The sequence below is a fragment of the Trichosurus vulpecula genome, chromosome 6, assembly GCF_011100635.1.
Source record: "Trichosurus vulpecula isolate mTriVul1 chromosome 6, mTriVul1.pri, whole genome shotgun sequence".
Taxonomy (NCBI): Eukaryota; Metazoa; Chordata; class Mammalia; order Diprotodontia; family Phalangeridae; genus Trichosurus; species Trichosurus vulpecula.
The window spans coordinates 270,910,553-270,931,735 of NC_050578.1; the positions used below are offsets into that span (position 1 = coordinate 270,910,553).

At 46.1% G+C, this 21,183-nt stretch overlaps 1 protein-coding gene across 3 annotated transcripts in view; it reads left to right on the forward strand.

Moving 5' to 3' along the window:
* The first annotated feature begins 5,902 nt into the window (after positions 1–5,902).
* The window catches only part of CD6 (CD6 molecule), a 46,176-nt gene continuing 30,895 nt past the window's right edge, over positions 5,903–21,183 (forward strand). For all 3 annotated transcript variants that reach the window (XM_036762465.1, XM_036762468.1, XM_036762466.1), the window contains exon 1: positions 5,903–6,066. In XM_036762465.1, the coding sequence (XP_036618360.1) occupies positions 5,997–6,066 (70 nt within the window). In that variant the 5' untranslated portion in view covers positions 5,903–5,996. The remainder of the gene's footprint in view (positions 6,067–21,183) is intronic.

The window sequence follows — 21,183 nt, forward strand, 5'->3', positions numbered from 1 at the left end:
TGGGTGACTTTAATGCCAGAATATGCACAGATTATCACACATGGCAGGGAGTCCTTGGGAGGAAAGGAATCAGAAACAGCAACAAAAACGGTCACTTAGTACTGAAGACTTGTGCATCTCATGGCCTTCTCAGCACCAACACTGTCTTCCACTTACCTAAATGTGATAAAACTTCACAGATACACCTTTGCAACAAACATTGGCATTTAATAGACTATGTCATTGTAAGAAGAAGAGACAGAGGAGGTGAGAGTGCTGAAGGCAATGTGTGGTGTAGAGTGCTGGACTGATTATAGACTTATCCTCTCCAAGCTAAACATTTGCATTCAACAAAAGTGGTGGCCCCAAGGCAAGACAACCACCAAAAGACTTAATGTCAACAGATTAGAGCATTTCTCAGAGTGTGAACTATTTGTTGCTAACTTGGAGAGAAAACTGAGCCAACACATGGTTGGCAACAACGGAGCAAAAATGGGGTGGGCAGCTTTCAGAGATCTGGTGTACAGTACTGCATTTACTCATCTTGGCCATAACACTCACAAACACCAAGACTGGTTTGACAAAAATGATGGGAAAATCCAGAAGAACTTTAGAATCCATTGTGTGACATGGGAGATGCTAGCATGGGACTGCCCACATCAAAGAAGCTGTGCTCTATGAGCAAAGCAGAATTGCAGTAGCTCAAAGGAAACACGAGATACACAAATTTGGAGCCATCTCCACGCCAAATGTTCATGTGGACTAGTTGTGCCCGACCTGTGGTAGAGCCTTCTGAGCTTGTATTGGGCTGATCAACCACAGTTGGACACACTATACCTTGACTCCAACACAACAATGTCATTTTGCTCCTCTTCAAGAATGAAGGGCAACAGCCAACCAACCAATCCTAGGGACTTGTTCTCGGTCCTTTGCTGCCTAATACTTTTATCATGACAAAAGGCACAGATGGGATGTTCCTCACGTTTGCAGATGCTGCAAAAGTGAGAGGGACAGCTAGCACAGTGGATCCAAAAGGGTCTCGAGTCTAGAGCATGGGGCCAAATCAAATAAGACGAACTTCAATAGGCATAAATGTAAAATCTTGGGCATGAGAAAGTCAACTTCACAAGTACATGATGGGAGGGACCTGCTTAGGCAGTAGTGGTTCTGAAGAAAATCTAGGGGGTTTTAGTGATGAGTCAGCAGTGAATGGGACAGCCAAAAAGTCCATTTGATCTTTGGCTGAATTAAGGAGGCACAGCTTCTAGGAATAGGGAAGTGATAGCAAAGATGACTGTTAAATTTTCAGTGTGAGCATTTACATCACAAAAAATCAGCAAATGCTACAAATTGGGCCTTGACTTTTTGCTCTATTAATTTGTAGACTTAAGAAACTGATGGAGAAAATAGTAATAATACTGATTAAATTTCAAAGTGTGCTTTTCATACATTTCCCTCCCCTCCAAAGAGCTGGTTGTTAAATGTCTACCAGCATACCCCTTTGATAGCCCCTCTGAATGCTGCCATTGTCAGACCACATCTGGTACACTGTGTCCAGGTCTGGGTACCATGGTTTGTGGAGAAGGATAGTAATTATCATTCTTATCATCATTAATGTTTGTTATATATATATAAAACAGTGCTTGCTAAATGACAGGCACATTTGTAAGTGCTTTACAATTATTATCTTTTGAGCCTCACAACAATTCTGTGAGATAGGGGCTATAATTATCCCCATTCTACAGATGAGGAAACAGAGGCAAACAGCGCCCAGGATCACACAGCTAGTATGCATCTGAGATCACATCTGAATTCAGGTCTTCCCTCTAGACCTTATCCACTCAGCCACCTCACTGTCCCAGAGCAGCATGCCCGGGATGGTGAAAGGACTGAAATTCATGTCCTGTGAGAACAGGATTAAGAATTGGCATGTTTAGCCCAGAGAAGAGAAGATTTGGAAGGAATCGATCACTACCTTAAACTACTTGAGGGGCTGATGCACGGAGGAGAGAGCTGTTCTGTCTGGCCCTAGAGTGAAGAACCAGGGACCAGTTTGGGAGCTGCCAGAGGCCAAGTGAGGTTTGACTTGGGAGGAAACAGACAACGGTGAGAGCTGTCCAGTGGTAGAATGGCTGCTGGAGAACATGGCAGCTTTTTCTCCAAAAGTGTCTACGCGGCTGTTTCTCAGGTGTGTTATAATGGGAATTCCTTTTGTGTACAAATTGGACTTGATGGCTCTGTGATTTTCATCTTTTGGGGCCAAGCTGTTTCAAATTGCAAAGTGTGTAAAATACCGTGAAGCTGACTTTCTCGTGTGAGAATTGAACGAGCTCATGTATATGGAAATGTTTTAGAGGATGCCAGCTAGATTGGGTGGGTGGGGGGAAGCAAATTGGGCTGAGCAAGTGTGGACCAGCTGAAAGAGTGATCGGCAGACTGGAGAGGGGGAGACTGGGAGAGGATATGTGGGAAGGAGGGAATCCCAGGAATGAGCTTGAATAAAACAGGTAGCTGATCTCCTATAGTACCTGGAGGTTTCCAAAGGACTTTATGAGAGCCGATGGACTCAGAATACAGATCGAAGCATATTTTTAGCACTTTATTCTTTCTCATGGTTTTATTTCCTTTTTGATCTGTTTCTTCCTCCACAACTGTGACAAATATGGAAATGTGTTTTACATGATAGCACATGTATAAACTATAGTGAACTGCCTACCATTTTCAGAAGAGGGAAAGAAGGGAGGGAGAAAAATTAGGAAATAAAAATCTTATAAAAATGAATGCTAAAATTTTTTCTTAATATGTAATTGGGGTAAAAATAAAATACTATTTAAACAAAGGACTTTGTGTTCCTTATTTTCTTTGATTCCCAAGTGGTTATAGGATTTAGAACAGGAAGGGTCCTCCTTCATTTTACAGATGAGAGCCAGAGAAGTGAGGGCCAAAGTCACATAGAGAGTGACTGGCAGAGAAATTGGAGCCCAGGTCCTTTGACACTAATCCAGCACTTTGCCCACCACCAAGCAAGGGTTAGGGGAACAGGATTTAGTGAAGAGAATGCTAGAGAGGGAATTAGGAAGACCTGGGTTCAAATCCAGCCTTAGAGGCTTGCTGGATGCCCCCAGGCAAGTCTCTCTTAGGTCTAGTTTCCTTATTCTTAAAATGGAGAAGATAATACCACTTATTTCACATGGTTGTTCAGATCAAACGAGAAAATATACAAAAAATGCTTTGCAAACCTTAAAATGCTATTCAAATTTTAGCTCTTTTTGATGATAATTCAATTCAATCAACAAGTGCTTCTTGCCTATAGAGCACTGTGCTGGGTATGGAAGGAAATATAAAGTTTAGATAAGACTCTGTCCTTATCCCTGAAGAGATAAGAGTCTTCTGTGTTAATAAGTCACACGTCTATACTGCTTAAAGGTTTAGGAAGCAGTTTATCCTTAGGCATCTATGAGATGGGTAGTGAAAGATGATTGCACCCATCTCGCAGACGAGGAAATCGAGTCCCAGAGAGGTGTTATCCATTACCCAACCCCTGCAGGTAGGAAAAGAAAAGCGGGTCTATTTCTTGTCCTGTTCTAGGCACTGGGAGTCCCTGGATGGTCGCTGTGCCCCAACCAGAGCCCCTGGGGTGGACAGATAACCTCGCTCCTGCCCCAGCCCCCTTGTCCCTCCTCCCCCCACACGTACCCTTGCAGCCTGTCTTTTGAGCTCTCGTCCATTAGAGGGCAGCACCTGTCAGTGTCAAGGATGGGAAGCCAGCTGAGGGCTTGGTTGCTAGGGCCATGTCGGAAGAATCAATCAACCAACAAGAACAAAGGACTGACCTCCCTGAGCCCTGGGAGCCCTTGGGACGGGCCGGCTTTTCCATGACCCCCTGTGGTGCCCTTTGGAAAGGAGGTGTCCTTGTGTCTCAGGTGGAGGAGAGGTTGGGGGAGCGTCTCTGAAATGCTTTGGAGCAGAGGAGACGGCCCAGGGAGCTGGAGTTCCTTCCTGAGGATTGGGAGCTGAGAGGTCCAACACCTTCAATTGAACAGATGTTTAAGCCGAGGCCCAGGGGAGGCTGGAGGCGCCCACGATCCAGCAGGTAATCATCATCCAAAGTGGGATTTGAACCCAAACCTTCTAGCTCCAGAGCCCAATGTTCTTCCCTCTGTACTAAAGTGATTCACAACCTGTGTCCCCTACCTGGGTCTCAGTTTCCTTGTCTGTAAAACAAAGGGGTTGGACTAGATGACCCCCATGGTCCCTTCTAGCTCCAGATGCAGGATCTCAATAGTCATGACTCCTTATAGGCTACGCTGCATTTGTCCTCAGTGGAGGATCTTCCTGGGGGGAAGCCCGGGGTACCAGCTTGGGGAACACTCATCCAGAGAATTCCAAAATCCCAGAGCAGGAGGGGACCTTAGAAATGTAGCCCAACCCTCTCATGTAATGGTAGAAAAAACCAAGACTGCCCTGGAACTAAGAAGCAGAACTGAGACTTGAACCCAGGACCCCCAAATGGAAGTTTAGGGATTTAAAAAAAAAAACTTCATCCTCCTTCCCACACTCCAACACGCCTTCCAAGGTGGTCCACACGCTGGAGGTCAAGCTCAGGGAGTTGACCCTGTCTCCTAGGACAGGGAAATTGCTTCTTCAGGGGGACCTTGCCCAACTGCAGAAACTGAGCTCTACTCAAAGATGTGGAGACAAGTGCCCCCTTCTGGTTCCCAGGGGCCATTGCACCCAAGTGGACTGAACCCTAACAGGAAGCTCAACCTTGAGTGTTCTCTGATTCTTTGAGGTAACAGGGGCATGGACTATGTCTGCTGCCTCCACCAAGAGAATTCGGGAATTCCCTGCCTTTCCCAGGGTCCTCGTCCTTCTTCAACCTTCATTTACGACGGATGTCATGGGGAACTTGGGTCAGCCCACTGCTCCAGTGGCCAGAAAATGAAGAAGACAATCAATCAATCTGTATTTATTAAGTACCTACTGTGTGCAAAGCAGTGTGCTAGGGATGCAAAGACAAAAAGGAAACAATCCCTGCTGCCCTCAAGAAGCATATGTTCTAAGGAGACAATCTGTACATATTTAGGTTTCTATAGAATATATGTAAAATAAAATCAAGGAAGGTTGGGGAGTGAGGACGCTCCCCAGAAGTTGGGGGGTGGGTTGAAGAAAGGCTTCTTGTAGAGGATGGAATTTGAGCTGAAGGAAACAATACATTCTAAGAAGCAGAGGTAAGGCACTCCAGGCATTGGGAATAGCCAGTGCAAAGGCACAGAGGTGGGAGATGGAGTGGTGTGTGTGAGAAACAGCAAGAAAACCAATTTTGTTGAGAGAATTTCTTGACTCGAGGAGTGACAAGGTCAGGACTGCCCTCTAAGAAGATGGCTCGGCAGCAGGATGGATGATAGACTAGAGGGATGCCAGGAAGGAGGATCTTGAACTAGGATGGTGCCCTCAGGAGACGGGAAGAAGGTTCAGATGGGAGAGATGTTGGGATCCTCCATTTTTCAGAAGTGGAAACTGAGGCCCAAAGTGGGGTAATGACTTGAGTACAATCACATTTAACAGACTTGGTGCTTAGTATGGCACATGGCCCGTAAGGAACATCTAACGCATGCCTGTTGACTTGACAAGTAAGGAGCCGAGGGAGGATCTGAACCTGTCTCTTTCTGTCACCCTCTGCTGGACATTTCCTTTTCCCCTGGGTCTCTTTCCCATCCACTTCTCCTGGCCTCCGCCTCTTGGGGCAGTTCAAGTCACCTGGGGCTCTGGGGCAGCTGCGCAGTGCTGGCTTGGGGGTTCCCGTATGTCACCAACCCAGCTTCCTGGAGACCAAACCACAAGCCCGAGAGTGAGAGGCATGCGAAAGAGACTGAGGCAGAGAGAGTGAGAGAGCAAATATAGTAAAAGAGGAAGAGAGAGGCAAAGAGAGCAAAAGAGGGGAAGAAGGGAAAGCGAGGAGAGGAAGGAAAGTGCTCGTTGGTCCTCAGGATGGCTCATCTTTCCTGCCGCCGTGGATGACTAAACTGGGACCAGACATGCTGCTTCTCATCGCCGTCATCGGTTGCCTGATGGCTGCTATCTCAGGTACCCGAATCTCCCGGGTTTTCCCTCCCTTTTCTCCCATCACCTTGTTCTCCAAAGCTGTGTGTGCCCTCCTTGGTCATGACTCTCGTCCTCTCAGAGGATAAGACCAATGGTGTTGGTCTGTCTGGCGTCCTAGGGCAGAAGCCACCTTAGATAGTCACAGCGCAGCCTGTGCTCTCTCTGCCTGGCTGTGAGGGACCTGGGGAGAAGGGAGGCTTCGAGGCTCATGTGTGGCTAACTCCCCTATTTACCCCATTTCATATTTTCTCCTGGGAAGTGACATTCTACTCCAGAGAGAAGAAAGGTCGGGCAGTGTCTTTAGCAAAGTCCTAATGTGAGCTGAGTGGATACGGAGGTACCAGATCAGTCATGGGCTGGCAGACACTCCATCACCGCTGCTGATCCTCAGTAACTTAGCACCAAGGGGCCTGCCTTGCTCAGGGCAAGGGCTGTAGACTGCCCCAGGATATGTCTGAGGCCTGAGGTGGACTTTCTTAAGAGAGAGGAGGACAGAAAAAGTGACTTTCCCTTACCCTGCCCCTCATATAACTGGTTCTAGTCTGAATTTAACCTGGCTACCTTGAGATCTAGGATGGAATGATAATCTGTTCTTATGGTCTGGAAAAGATATTTATTTGCCTACCTCGGGAGGGTGGGTGCCCCTCGCTTTGGCTCATCTTGGGGGCCAGATGAGTTGCCCTAATAAAAAAAATTTCAGACAACACGAGTTGTGGATGGAATGGAATCCATCACTCACCCTGAGCTGAAGCAGGTAGACAGAGCACCTTGCCCTTAAACCCTCCCAATCTCTGACTGCTGTCTAGCCCCTTCTCCCATGGAGGAAGCTCATTTATTATTATTATTATTATTATTATTATTAGGCCTAGCTATACAGAAGGAGAGAGGAAGGCAATCCAAGACACCTGGAAGAAGCAAAAGATTGAAAAAAGGCAAAGAAGAGGGAAACCTGGGAAAGGAAGTAGCAGGGTGCCAGGAACTTCTATCAGCTGGGCTGTCTGGGGAGGTCTGCATGGATGCTATGGCTCAGAGCTGGGAGGGTACCTAAAAATGCTAGTAACTATAATAGTGATGGTAAAAATGGTGATAATAAGAACACTCTGGAAGGTTTACAAAATTCTTTGCACCTCATTTGATATTTATATTATTTTTTTATAACATTTGTTCTCTTTATCTTTATTCTCCATATATATGTTTCTAAATGTGCCTATTGTCTCCTACATGGGAATAGAAGCTCCTTGAGGGCATGGACTGTTTTTGTTTCGTCTTTGCATCCCTAGCTCAGGCCTGGCCCTGGGGTAGGTGCTTAATAAATACTTGGTAACTGACTGATTGAACCTAGCGGTCATCTCTAGACTGATGATCCTCACTCTTTCCATGTAGGAGGACCTCCTTTTAATTTCAAAAGATTTTGCGAGTCCCTACTGAATATGAGGTGTACTTTTAGTATCTGCCGATTGAGAAAATACGAAAGGACAAAAGGTGAAGTGTCCATCCGATTATAGGTAGGCTGTAGACTATGGCTAGCCATGGGTTGACCACTGAAAGGTCAGGAACCCTGGTCCATTCTAAATCCTTCATTTTCAGGGGCTGTTAGTGAGGTTTGGGAGAGCTTGAGCCACACAGGGCCTAAATTGCTAGAATGGGATCTAAAATTCTCTGGCTGTAAGATCCAGGTTTCTCTTTGCTCAGCCTTGCTGGAGGAGAATGGAGGGCCTCAGGGAAAGGGGGCCTACCAAGATGGAGAGGCAGCATGACATGGGACCCAGAGCAGAGTTGAAAGCCTTGGGTTGGAATGCTGGCATTGCCCTTTCTTTGGCATGTGACCTTAGGCAGGCTTCTCCATTTCTCTACCTTAATTTCTTCCTCTATAAAATGGAGTCAGAAATGAGGTTCTATAGACCCTTCCAGAATGTGAGGGGACTTATCCTGCCTGAGACCTAGAATCACAAGGGTACAGCGAGGCACATTTTCTCAGAGCCAGGACACTGAGTAGGTAAGATCCGGGGGCTCTCCGGTTACTTCTGGTCCTGTCTCGCCCCTCTTGCTTACTGCTTTTCCCACAATACAATACAAAGGCCTCTGAAAAGTCCTTCTGGACCCCTGCTGACCCTACTAATGGATTTGGTGACCCTTGAGGGAAGTGGACAGAGGGAAAGAGTTTGTTCTTAGCAGGGACCAGCATTCATAGCAGGATTGAAGTAGACACGGCAGACTCCAATTTGCAGGCCTAGGGTTTGTTTTTGCCAAATATGCATCTTCACTTTGGCTGGGAGTAGGGATGGAGGGCTCTGAGTGAGAAGAGAAAGGAGAAGGGGTGTCCTGTGACAAGAGTCAATTGTGTGTGTGTGTGTGTATGTGTGTGTGTGTGTGTGTGTGTGTGTGTGTGTGTGCGTTTGAGTGTGTGTGAGTGTGTGTGCCTGCCTGTATAACAAGATGGGGGTAGTAGCATCCCCAGCAGGGGTCCAAAGGGAGTTGGGACAGAGAGGCACCAGCTGGGGAAGGAATGGGCGATCTGGGCTTCTCTGTGGGAGCAGGGTCTGAAGCCCCTTGAGCATATGCAGGGTTATAGAAAACAAAACTAAAAGACAAAACAGCCCCTGGCCATTCCATATTAGTAAGAAGCAACTTCGGCCATGAAACACCATCTGGGCTGTCTAATACAGGCCCGTCAGCCCCGTTGCTAGGTTAGGGGGCACAGCCAACCAAGCCAAACTGGTCCAATCTAATGAGCATTCATTAGGGTCCACCAAGGCCCCAGGCCTTGCAGCTGCCCCTCAGATACTCTGTCTCCCACTTCTGAGCATTTGCATTTTGCTCCCCATGTCTCTTGGAATCTCTGGCTCCATTCAAGCACCTGCACAGATGCCACTTCCCCCAGGAAGCATTTTAGATGTTCACATTCTCCTGTTGCCTCATCCCTTCTGTACTGAAATGACTTTCTATTTCAATTATCTATGTTTTATATTTCTCTATCTGACACCCGCCCACCCAGTTGACAAGAAGCCCCTTGAAGGCCCGGATTCTTCTGCTTTCGTCTTTGTGCTCCCAGGGCCTAGTACATAGTAGGCTCTCAGCAAAAGCCTATTGAATTGAGTTGGGTAGCACCAGTTGTGACCAAGCCCCTGGCTCCCAGACCTTCTTTGCTAGCTCTTTGGGAGGCTGTTGTTTGCCTTCTGCCACCCATTACTCCACTCTTCCCCAGCTGTGCGCTCCCCATCTTTTCACTCAGCAGGCCGTGGCCCCCAGGAGACAGTTCTCTTTCTTGCCTGGACTCATATGATCTTCATTTTGAATTTGGATTTTTTACCCCTGAGGATCGAGCTTTCTTGTGCATCTCTGTATCTCCGGTACCACCCACCTCCTGGCCCTGTTTAGTAGACATAAAATGAGTCAGTTGAATTTTAATTTTCAAATGAGGATGAGGTGAGGGGAGGGCAAAGCTGAGTGGTGAGGAAACTGAAGCTCACTTTAGGGGAAGAGGAAGGGAACTGCATCGGCCTCCCTCAGAGCAGGCTCACAGGCAAATCTCCGGTTCATCCAGGACTAACTTGTCTCCTTAACCACTTACGTGACCTGAGCTAAGTCATTCGCCCTCCCTGTGAAATGGGACAGGAGGTGATGATATTCGCCCTCCTTGCCTTATAAGGCTGTTGTAAGAAAAGTGTTTTGTAAGCCTCAAAGTGATATAGAAATCTGTGTTGTTACGGTGATTGTACCCATTTCTCTGACAACTGAGGAGAAAATGCAGCCTCTTCCTGGTCAGATGCATGCTGGGGTTAACACTGGCAGACAGGAGGATTGTGGAGGACTCCATAGATATGTTACTACAATGACAAAACAACCTTGAGTGATGGATGGCAAAAATAATCATTAGTGAGGATGGTGGTTGGCACTTGTTGGGTAGGAAGGCATTTCGTGCTGATTTGTGACATGGAATAAAAGCTTCTGACGTTTCCTTTACAGAGTCCCTCCTACCTGTTCCTATGCAAGATTATCACTCTTCTCCCAATTTTACATATGGAGAAACTGAGGCCCAGAGAGGTTAAAGGACTAGCCTGAGCTCACTTAGCTAGTTCAGGGCTGAGTGGGATAAGAATTTGAAACCTGGGCTTTGTCCCATTCTGTGCCACCTGCCCCAAGGAGATTTCCTCCAGGTTTGTAAGTCTCCTGATCTGAATGTTGAGCCCCAAAAGCTGCTAGGCCTTTGCCTGGAGGCTTGACGGCTGCTCCTCACATCTGGTGAGTATCTGAGGTGAATGGGGAGTAGCTTTGTCACCTCTGAAACTCAGTCTTTTGACCAGGCACCCCCAGAACTTGATGGGCCTGAGGACCTCGTATGAGCTGGTGGTTAAATCTAGGTTCAATTGTGGAGAGGGAGGAGAGGATAAGAGCATCTATCTCCATACTTGACACAAAGCTGGGCATCAAGAAATATCCCATCAGAACACCATATGTAGTAACAGCAATGTTGTGTGATGACCAACATGTTGAGTCTCTTCACCTTCCTGTCGGGAGGCAGGTAGCGCGCTTCACAATCGATCCTTTGGACAGAACGTAGAATGTCAAATGTTAGGACAAGGAGAGATCTTAGAATAGGGAGTGCTAGACCTGAGGAAGACCTTAGAACAGAGAACGCTAGAGCCGGGAGAACCTGGATTGAAGAATATCAGAGCTAGGAAGGACCTTCGAACATCTTGTCCAATGTCTTCATTTTGCTCAGGGAAATAGATGCCTCAGAAAAGAGTGACTCACTCTAAGTCAACCCATCGAGTTAATGGCGGCAAGGGGAAGCCTGTGTTCCTTCCACCACATCAGTCAGCCCTATACGTGATGCTGGCTGTCAGAATGGCTTTATCTGGACCTTCTTTTATGAGTGTTATCTCTTCTTAAGAGATCAATCCTCTTAAGAACAAACGGCCGTCACACATCACTCGTCATACGGGAACAAATCGGGGATTGTCTGACTATCGAGCCTCTCCATGATGTCTCATCTCTTATTCTAGGGCTGCTTCCCATGAACTTGCCATCAGTCAGGCTCATACCGGTACAATTGGCTGGTGGTCCCACAGCCCTCGATGCATTTGAAGTTGAGGCCCCATGAAAACTCCCAGAGAGAGGTCCAGGGCCCAGGACTGAAGGGGAAGCCAGAGGGGTGATGAAGAGGGACAGAGTTAGCTGAAGGAGAAAAAGTAGGAGAAATATTTTTTTTTAGTGAGTAGCCATATTTTCCGTCCTCCATTTTGGAGTCTTCTACTGCATTCTTTTCCGTTGTTTGAAAATGGAGGGCACCGGAGCTGTTTCTGAGCATTTAATAGAAAGGTGTGGGTCTTTAGGAGAGACAGCTAAACAGTAAGGAATATCTGGATTAAGACTGAATGATATTTAATTATCACTTAGAAAGGGATCTTTACTTTGGTCTGGGGAGATGGATGTTCTTTCAGGTCCCTTCCAGTTCTAAATTCATGATGCTACAAATCTGGTTCTTCCCATTTTACAGATGAGGAAACTGAGGCATAAAGATGGTTAACAAGATGCTGGGTGTTATTGCCATGCACAAGGAGCTATGTCCCTCTCTGGGAACAGCCATTGGGAAGACAAACTGGGTCACTCTTGATTTGAGTGGCTGGCCTGGCCCACAGGGTAGTGTGGGAGTTGAGGAAAAGGCCCAGGATAATGCTCAGGCAATGCGGTCAGTTTGGTCAGGACCGCTGTCTAAGTGTGTGGTAAGAGGCCCCTGGTAGGAAACTTTTCTCTTTTTAAAAAGTGTTAATTACATTTTTTTTAAATTAGAAAGCCTTTTTTTTAGGTAATTGACTTTTCACATGTATTTAAGAATTTCTTTTGAAGCTCTCAAAGGAAAGTAGTGGTAAATCCTCGTGCCTTGGGGAAGGGGGTTAAGTAATTGAATTAAATCCAGTTTAGCATACAATGAATTAAGCTCTGCCTATGTGCAAGATGTTGGGCATTGAGCAAAGGGAGAGTTTGGAGCTGAGAAGATCTGGGTTCAAGTTACACTTCTGACTCATCCTGGCTGTGAAACCCTGGTTCACTTAACCTGCCAGTGCCCTCAAAGACTAGATTAGAGATGAATTATCCATATGCATCAGTGGAGAGAGTTTCCAGCCTCCTGGAGTGTTGAAAGGGGCAACATCCTTGAAACTGGTGAAGTAGAAGCTGGGGGATTACTTGAGTTCGGACGTTCTGAGCTGTGGTGTGGCTGACGACCACTGCATTTCCCCACAATGCCCAGTACCAATATGGTGAGCCTTCAGGAGCAGAGGGCCACCAGACTGCCAGAGGGGAGGTGAGCCAACCCAGATCAGGAGAAATGGAGCTCGTTAAAACTGTAGCAATCAGCATTGAGGTCAGGTCCATGAGTAGCCACTACATTTTCAGTCCAAGCAAGACAGAGAGAGGGAAGGAAGGAAGGAAGTAAGGAAGGAAGAGGAAGGAGAAAGGAAGAGAAAGAGAGGAAGGAGAAAGAAGGATGGATGGAGGGAGAGGAGAGAAGAAATGAGAAAGAAAGGAAGGAAGGAACAAAGAAAGAAGAAAGAACAAAAGAAAAAGAAAGAAAAGGAAAGAAGGAAAGAGAAAGAAAGAAGGGAAGGAAGGAAGAAAAGAAGAAAGAAAAAGAGTTTCCATAGTGAGAGTCCCCTACATTGGATCTGAAGCCCCCCAGATTTTTGCAGGGTCTTATGCTCAGTACTAAGAAGCATAAAGATGAAATAAGATGCTGTTCTATTTAATTGAGTTAGTAAGACAATCACACAAATAACTCTAGTACAATTTATGATTTGATACCACCTCCCCTATAGAATGCCCTCCGAAGTGATCGCTTCCAGCTGGAGGTGTCAGGGAAGCCTTGGGGGTGGAAGCAGCGGATAAAGATGGGGCAGAGTAGGAGGCAGAGAGGAGACCATTCCAGGCCTGAAGAACAGGGCATGTAAGGACTGGATGATGACAGAAGACCAAGGACATCCATGAGGAGCAGTGAGTCGGCTACAATTGTGAGCACCGGTTTTCTCAGGAAGACCAGTTTCAGTCTTGTTTTAGACATTTACCAGCTGTGCGATCCTGAGCAAGCTACTTAACCTCTATCTGCCTTAGTTTTTTCAATTGTAAAATGGGATAATAACAGCACCTACCTCACAGGGTTGTTTCGAGGATCAAATGATATTTGTAAAGTGTTTATCACAGTGCCTGACACCACATAGTAGTGCTTAATAAATGATTGTTCCTTTCACCTTCCCTTGTAAAGAAAGAAATTGAGGCCCAGAGAGGTTAGGCTGCATGGGGGGTGGGGGAGAGAGAGAGAGAGTGAGAGAGAGAGAGAGAGAGAGAGAGAGAGAGAGAGAGAGAGAGAGAGAGAGAGAGAGAGAGAGCGGGGAGAGGCGGACAGCTATTTGGTGGCAGAAACAGACCCCCCCTGACTCTCAGCCCAGTGCCTCTGCCCTCCATTCATACTCAGATTCATTGGCCCATCACTCATGGGAACAGCATGGCAATCCTCAGCCAGGCTCCTCAGAATTATTAAATGTTCCTTTAAATGTATGGAGAGGAGCTGCCTTCTGACTCAGCTGCAAAGTGTGATCAATGCCCATTTCTCTGGGATGTTCAAGGATGGTGCATGCAGCCCCATCAGTAGCTTCAGTCTGGTGCTCCCCTGTCTCCCCATCTGCTTCAGGAGCCCTGCCAGAGCCCAGCACTTGCTTTCTTGTCTGTAGAGCTCTTCTTATCAAGTTCCTAGATGTATTAGCCTTCTAGACTACAAAGTAGTGCTGGGCTGGGACCAGGAGATCTTGGTTTGAATCTGTCTTGGCAACCACTAGCTGTGTGACCCTGGGCAAGTCACTTAACCTCTCATGGTCTCAGTTTCCCCATCTTTAAAATGTTTTCCTTACCAACTCATGGGGTGCTGTGTGAAAAGTGTTGTGTAAAAGAGGTTTAGATATGAGTTGCTATTCTCATTATTAGACTGTCAGCTCCATCAGGATAGAGACTATAAAATAAAATATTTAAGCTTTGTATATCTCTCTTGGCGCCTAGGACAATGCTCTTTACATGGTCAGCAGTTAATAAATGTTGTTTCAATTAAAGTTAATGGAGCTCTCAGTTCCCTCATTTATAAAACGGAGGGCTTAGACTAGATCAGGGATTCTTAACTTGGGGTCCACAAACTTTTTTTTGTTTAACATTTTGATAATTGTGTTCCAATATAAATATTTTTGTAGTCATGTGCCTTTTATTTTATATATTAAAAATGCAATTCTGAGGAGTCTAGAGGCTTCACAAGAATGGCAAAGGGGTCCAAGGCACAAAAAGTTTGAGAACCCTAGACTGGATTATTTCTTGGCTTCCTTCGTGTCTCAGTTAAAATCCTACCTTCTTGTACGACAAGCCTTTCCCAGTCCTCTTTAGCCTCCGTGTCAGATAATTGTTTATCCGTAGCTATTTGCATGTCCTTCCTCCATTAGATGGTGAGCTGTGAGAGCCGGGTGTTTTTTGCCTTTCCTTGTAACACTAGCACTTAGCACAGTGCCTGATGCATAGTAGGTGCTTAATAAATGCTTGTTGACTGACTAAGGTCTCTTCCAGTTCCAACACACTTTTATTTGTTTGAACCCAGATGAGAAGAGCCCGGCATTGGGGGAAAAATATGCCATGGTAACTGATAGATTTGCCTCCTGGCTCTCCTGTGGTTCTCAATAAGAAAAGTAGTGAATGTGGTGTCAGAGGTACTGAGTCCAAATCCTGATTCTGTACCTAATCAGTCACAGGTACTTAAGCTCCAAACACAGTCCCAGGCACTGGGGATATAAATTCCAAAATGAAACAGTAACTGTCCTCAAGGAGCTTATATCCTCTAGGGGGACACAACATGTTCACCTAGAACCTTCTAGATCATCTCATCCACTCCCCTCATTTCACTGGTAGGAAATGTCCTGAGATGTCACACAGTCACATGGGAGAGAGCAGCAAAAGAAAGGAAAACTGCTTCCCAGCTCCTCTCAGAACTGAGTAAAATCATCCTGCTGAAGGAGGGTGGGAAATAACTGTCCCATGAAAAGGACAACATACTTTTAAAATATCAACGGAACACGCGCTGTCCTTGGGGTCAGAAGATTTGAGTTCAAATCTTCCCCTATGACTTAGCGGCTTTGTGACCCTGCACAGGTCTTTTCAGCGTCTTTCTGTAAAATGGGGGCAATATTCCGGCAACATCCAGCTAGCAGGGCTATTGGGTATAAAGCTCTATGTACTAGAAGCTCAAAATTCTAACGTTTTCTCAGTCTCAGCAATGTGCGTTAAGAAACAACGTGGCTTTGTGAAGAGAGCACTGATACTGGAGGCAGATGAGCCGGGTTCAACCAGCGCAGATGCTTAGCTACCTGAGGGGCCTTGAGTAAGCCTCTCAGTTTCCTCAGTAAAATGGCGGGGTGGGACAATGTGAACTCCAAGGACGCTTCTAGCTCCGATCTACGACCCTGTGATTCTTTTGATTTTTTTTTTTCCTTTTGGGGGTTTTATTGAGGATTTCTTTATGGTGTTTTTCCCTAGACAAAAAGAAATAAAGCTTTTCTGACAACTAGAGGTCATAAAAAGGACTTTTTAATTAGGGTTCAAAAGACTTGCGAATTTTGCATTTGAATTTTAATTTCACCAACATACAATATGAATGAATTATAGTAGAAAAAGAAGACATCAACATTAGAAAACACCCTTTCCACAGAAAATGATTCATGAAGAATTTTTTTTAAATGTTACTTAAGGAACATTAACGAAATGTCTCTTGATTCCTTAAGGAACATTAACGAAATGTCTCTTGATTCCATTCAACAAACAAACCAAATGAAACAATCCCTACCCTCGGAGAGGTGACATTCTACCGGGGGATACAATGTACACCAATAAGTAAATGTATACCAATAAATAAATAAGTAAAGAGTAGTATCAAAAGAGAGAGTTTACTAACAACTGGGAGGAATCAGGAAAGGCTTCATGTAGGAGATGGCCCCTGAGCTGGCTTTGAAGGAAGAAGCAGGGGTTCCACAAGCCAGAGAGGAGGAGGGAGCGTATTCTGGCACCTCTTAAGCAAAGGCAGTGCGAGACAAGACAGAGTTTTGGTAAAGGGCTAGCGAGCCCTGGACAGAGAGTGTGCAAAGGGAGCCGTAGAAGCATAGAATAAAGCCAGAGGGTGAGAAGGGCCTTCCCTGCCAGGCTAAGGAGTTTGCAGGACGGCTTTGGATTCCCTCCTACAGAAGGGTGGAAGGCAGGATGTTCGGAGTAGTCTACACCATCCTCCAGTGAAGGTTTCTAGTGACTGTTCTACTTTCCCAATGGCATTCCCAAATGCATTCCTCAGGCTGGTTCACGGCTGGTGTTCTAGGCTATGTCTGGGAGTGTGTGGAGGGAAGAAGGAGTGGGCGGTAAGGCGTGGGGAAGCAGGATGTTGACCCTGTGGGCTGTTGAGCTGTTTGCTGCCTCTGCCTCCTGTGCGAAAGGGGCACCATGGTTTGAAGGGAGTTATGAAATGAAATGGCCTCTCCTTCGTAGGTGGATGCCTCAGAAATGGTTTTCAGGTTGGCTGTCATGGGAGAGGTGGAGGAACATAGAATGGGATGAGCTATAATATGGTGAGCGTTCAACCAACCGGCATCATTGGGGTTTGAGCCCCAACTTTACTTCTTGTCAGTTCCTTCCCCACTCTGAGTCTTCGTTTCCTCTGCTACAAAATGAGAGGATGGAACTAGATGTCCTCTGAGACCTATCCCAAATCTCCAGTCACAATCCTGTGATTCTATCACTTGGAATCGAATCCTGCATGAGCTTAGGTGAATCTCTTTCCTCCTCTGTAAATTTCCGCCTCCGTAAAATAAGATGGTGGGACAAGCAGTCCCTTTAGTTATGACAAGCTATGAATTTGTCCCTGTGACTGATTAGGCATAGCACAAATAACAGACAATTCATGGACAGTGAGCTCCTTGGTGCAGGGACTGTCAGCACAGTGCCTGTCACACAGTAGGCACTCAATAAATGAATGTTGGCTTGGCTTTGCTTGACTCACAGGAGGAACTTAAAAAGTATTGTTGGCTTGACTTGGAGTATAGTAGATGCTTAATAAATGGCTGTTGGTTTGACTTGGCATATGGTTGGCACTTGCCATAAAAGAGATGAGAATGTAGTAGATGGGGGTCTTACTAATGCTGAACACTTCTTGTTTGTAAAAATGAAGTCAATATGCCATTTCTGTCTTGAGCACCTATCTAAATCCTTGACTCTCCCTGGGAGATTAGCAGGGATGCCAAATGCTTGTCCTACGCACAAGATACTTGCCACATCCTGCCTCCTGTTGTGATGTCACGATTTCTGTTCCTGGACTATTTGTCGTGGTAGATGGACAAGTCACTAGTCTGGGGGCAGAGGACTCAACAGCTATGTGATGTTGGATAAGTCCCCTTCGTCTTTCTGAGCCCTGTTTTCCTCATATATATAATGAGGATAACTCAAATTCCTTTGCTATCTACAGCTACCCTCCCACCCTCACCCCCAAGGTTGCAGTGAAGCTCAGGTCATGTTTGTTCAGTGAATCTGAAAGCGCTGTCTAAATATGGGCTTGACTGAGTAGGCTAACTGGTTGTAATGATAGAAAGTGGAGAGACTCACCCCTGGGGGCATCCTGAGCTGGAGAAAGAGGCTCAGGCCTAGGCAAGTCAGAGTCCTGTGGCAGGAAAGCATTTGTGTTGGAGCAACAAGATGGAAGCCCAAGAACTGGAGGCAGCCGGGAAGGCAAGGCCCAGCAAGGCCAAGCAAGGGAAGTTTCCTGGAGATCCTCCCCAGGGAATTGCAAACATGCTTGTTTACCTAAAGGGGAGGAAATGAAACCTCTGTTATTAGACTTGTAGAGTGGGAACACTGTGAGGTCAAGGACCCTGTCTTATTGGAACTTTCACCCTCCTCCAGGACTCAAGACAGGATCTGCTCTGCGTGGCTAATGTGTAGCCATTGAAGGAATGGATGATTGAATCAGTGAATCAATGTATGAATGGATGGATGGATGGATGGATGGATGGATGGATGGATGGATGGATGGATGGATAGATGGATGGATAGATGGTTAAGTAGAGTGAACAGATATTTTGTCAACTTTGCCATTGTGGTGAGGCCTCACTTTGACTCTGTTCCTTCATTCCCTAGATCACATGAAGAGCAAAGAAGGTTAGAGAGTGATTAAGGAGAGGGCATATGCAACCCATGCCAACTTGGGGCAGTGGAATGCGTTCTGGATTTGGAGTCAGATGTTCTAGTTTGCAGTCTAGACCACTCCTTTCTTTTGTTGCTGGTGCCGTTAGACAAATCAATAGAATGTGACTTCTCGATGGCAGACACTGTGTTTTTGCCCTTCTTGGGATTCCCAGCACTTGGCACAGTGCCTGGCACAAAGGAAGCACTTCAAAAATACTTGTTAACTGGTAGTACTTGGTACATGGTAGGTGTTTAATTAGTGTTTTTTGATTGAAATCTTTTTACCTTCTTGGCATCAATTTCTTCACATGAAAAATGAGAGGATGAGACTAGAGGATGATGACTAAGTTCTGTCCCAGAAATCATGTGTATTTTTCCATGAGTCTATATGCCTTAGAGGCTTATTTTTCAGAACCAGGGTAGGAGGCCTGTTGGAGTTGCAATGGGGAGGGGGCCTCAGGTAAGGGGTCAAGGGAATGTCATTCCTCCTCTCAGGGGAGATTCTTGGTGCCTGGTTACCCCAACCCTATTCAGCTCTCTAGAGTCATCCGTCCTTCTCCCCTAAAATTCACTGGATCCCCTTGTTGTGCGGCACGATGGAAAGAAGACAGGCTTTGGAGTTCCTGGGTTCAAGGAGTAGTCCTATTACTTTGGACAAATCACTTAATTTCTCTGGGTCTCAGTTTCCCCATCTGCAAAATGACTACATGACCTCTGATGTCCCTTCCAGTTCAAAATCTATGATCTTGTAAGTAGCATTGTCAGTGGGAACAGGAGGAAGAACTTAAACCAAAAACCATAGTTAGGACCTAGGGCCCAAGAAAGCTGGTAAAAGTCTTCCCCCAAACAAGGGGCAATTAGAGAAATTCCCATGACACTGAGCCCAGACTGCCTCTTCTTTTTACATATTTAGAGCTGGGAGGGACCTTAAAGTTATTTAATTCTCCAACCCCTTTATCTCAGAGGGAAGAAAGTAAGGCCAGAAAGACCAAACCAAAGACTAAGCGTTCCCTCACAGACGAATAAGCTCAAGAGTGTTTGGAGGGTGGGACGTAGAATGTCAGAGCCAGGAAGGACCTTAGAACATAGACTGTCAAGACTAGAAGGGATTTTAACGATCCAAACCCCTCATTTTGCAGAGAAGGAAACTGAGCGTCAGAGAGGATATATGACTCACATGGCCAAACAGCATATCATTGGCCCAGCTGAGACAAGAGCCCGGGTGTCTCGATGACCCTGTCTGGTTTTAGGGCTGCTCCTCTCTCTCTCTTGCTGCCTCACTTGGGCCTCAGTTTACTCATCTGTAAAGTGAGCAGGTTGGATGGGCTAACTTGGCTCTGAGGTCCCTTTCAGCTCCGGATCTATGATCCTAAAACCTGAGTATTCTTCTCAAATACTTAACTGGGCCCCAAGAAACCCTCTGTCATGATCCTTATTGATGCAGAAATAACCATCCGATGTACTCTAGGTTTTGTGTCCCATGAGTTAGTGCCCATCCCCACTGGAAAAGAGGCAGTTCTGAAGTGATATTCCCCAGATAAACCATGGAGAAAAGCCAGAGGATGACAAAGAAACTGAGCTTCGTGGAGCACTGTGGAGAGAAGCCTAGGTCTAGAGTCAGCAAGACCCCAGCTCAAACCATCTCAGACACTTCCCACCTATGTGACCCTGGGCAAGTCATTCAACCTCTATTTACCTCAGTTTCTTCATCTGTAAATTGGGGATAATAAAAGCACCTGCCTCTCAGAGTTGTTGTGAGGATCACATGAGATACCATATAAAGTATTTCACAAAGCTGTAAAGCTCTAGGCAAATGTTGGAATACACATACATATGTATACATATCAATGTGATAATATATAATATATAAAGAATATACTATCATATTAAATATAACATAATATACAAATAATATATAATCTATATGGAGTACTTTGCTCCTCCATCAATGTAAGCCATGATTTATCTCATACCAGGCTACCATAAGAGTTTGCCAAGCCTGCTCTCTGAAGGGCATCTCACATCCCCAGATGAAGGAGCTGTGATGTTTATGGTCCAATTCAGAGGGCGATAGGGGCCTTGGCCCACACAAGGGGCTCAAGAAATATATGCTGTGTTGAATTGACTCAAGATGATCGGTGGGGACGAAGCTGCTAGAGCGTGGAGAGGAGATCTGCTCCAGTGAGCGCTGAGCACAGGGGCTGTAGTGATGATCCCAGGTATTTGGGCCACCTTGGGGGCATGGGCTTGGGCCAGTTGTGGGAGGTCAGAGAGCTTACAGTCCTCAGCTGGTGCCTTTGCTTATTCATCTGAACTACCTGAAGGCTGGATTCTTCTCCTTTGAAGGGGATGGGAGTGGGGGGTGGGGGGGTGGAGGGGGTGGGAGTCATTGCCCATAAGGAGAGAACTTTCACTGCATCTTATTTCTGGTATCGGACCACCTCCACAAGACATTGTTGGCACCCCAGGGGGATTTCTGACGTAGGCCCATGCTAAGAACTTATGGGAAGTACAGTCTAAACAGCACCTGGGGCCCTCAGAAATAAGCCACCCCATCTTAGCCAGTCATACCCACCCACAATCCAGGCACAAGCCAGGATGTTTTTGTGTGTGGGTGGACCAAGGGAGGGGCAGAATTGCAAAATGGTGCCTGGCCATGCAGGTCAACTTCCTTCTCAAATGTTGGTGTGATTCCTAGCATGCCTCTCTAGCGAATTTTATCCTTGGGTTCCTGCAAGATCGAAGATGTCTTTCTGATGTGGAAGGGAGATAAGGTTAGTGAGACAGAGAGAGAGAAAGAGACAGACAGAAAGAGAAAGAGAGACAGAGACAGAGACAGAGACAGAGAGAGAC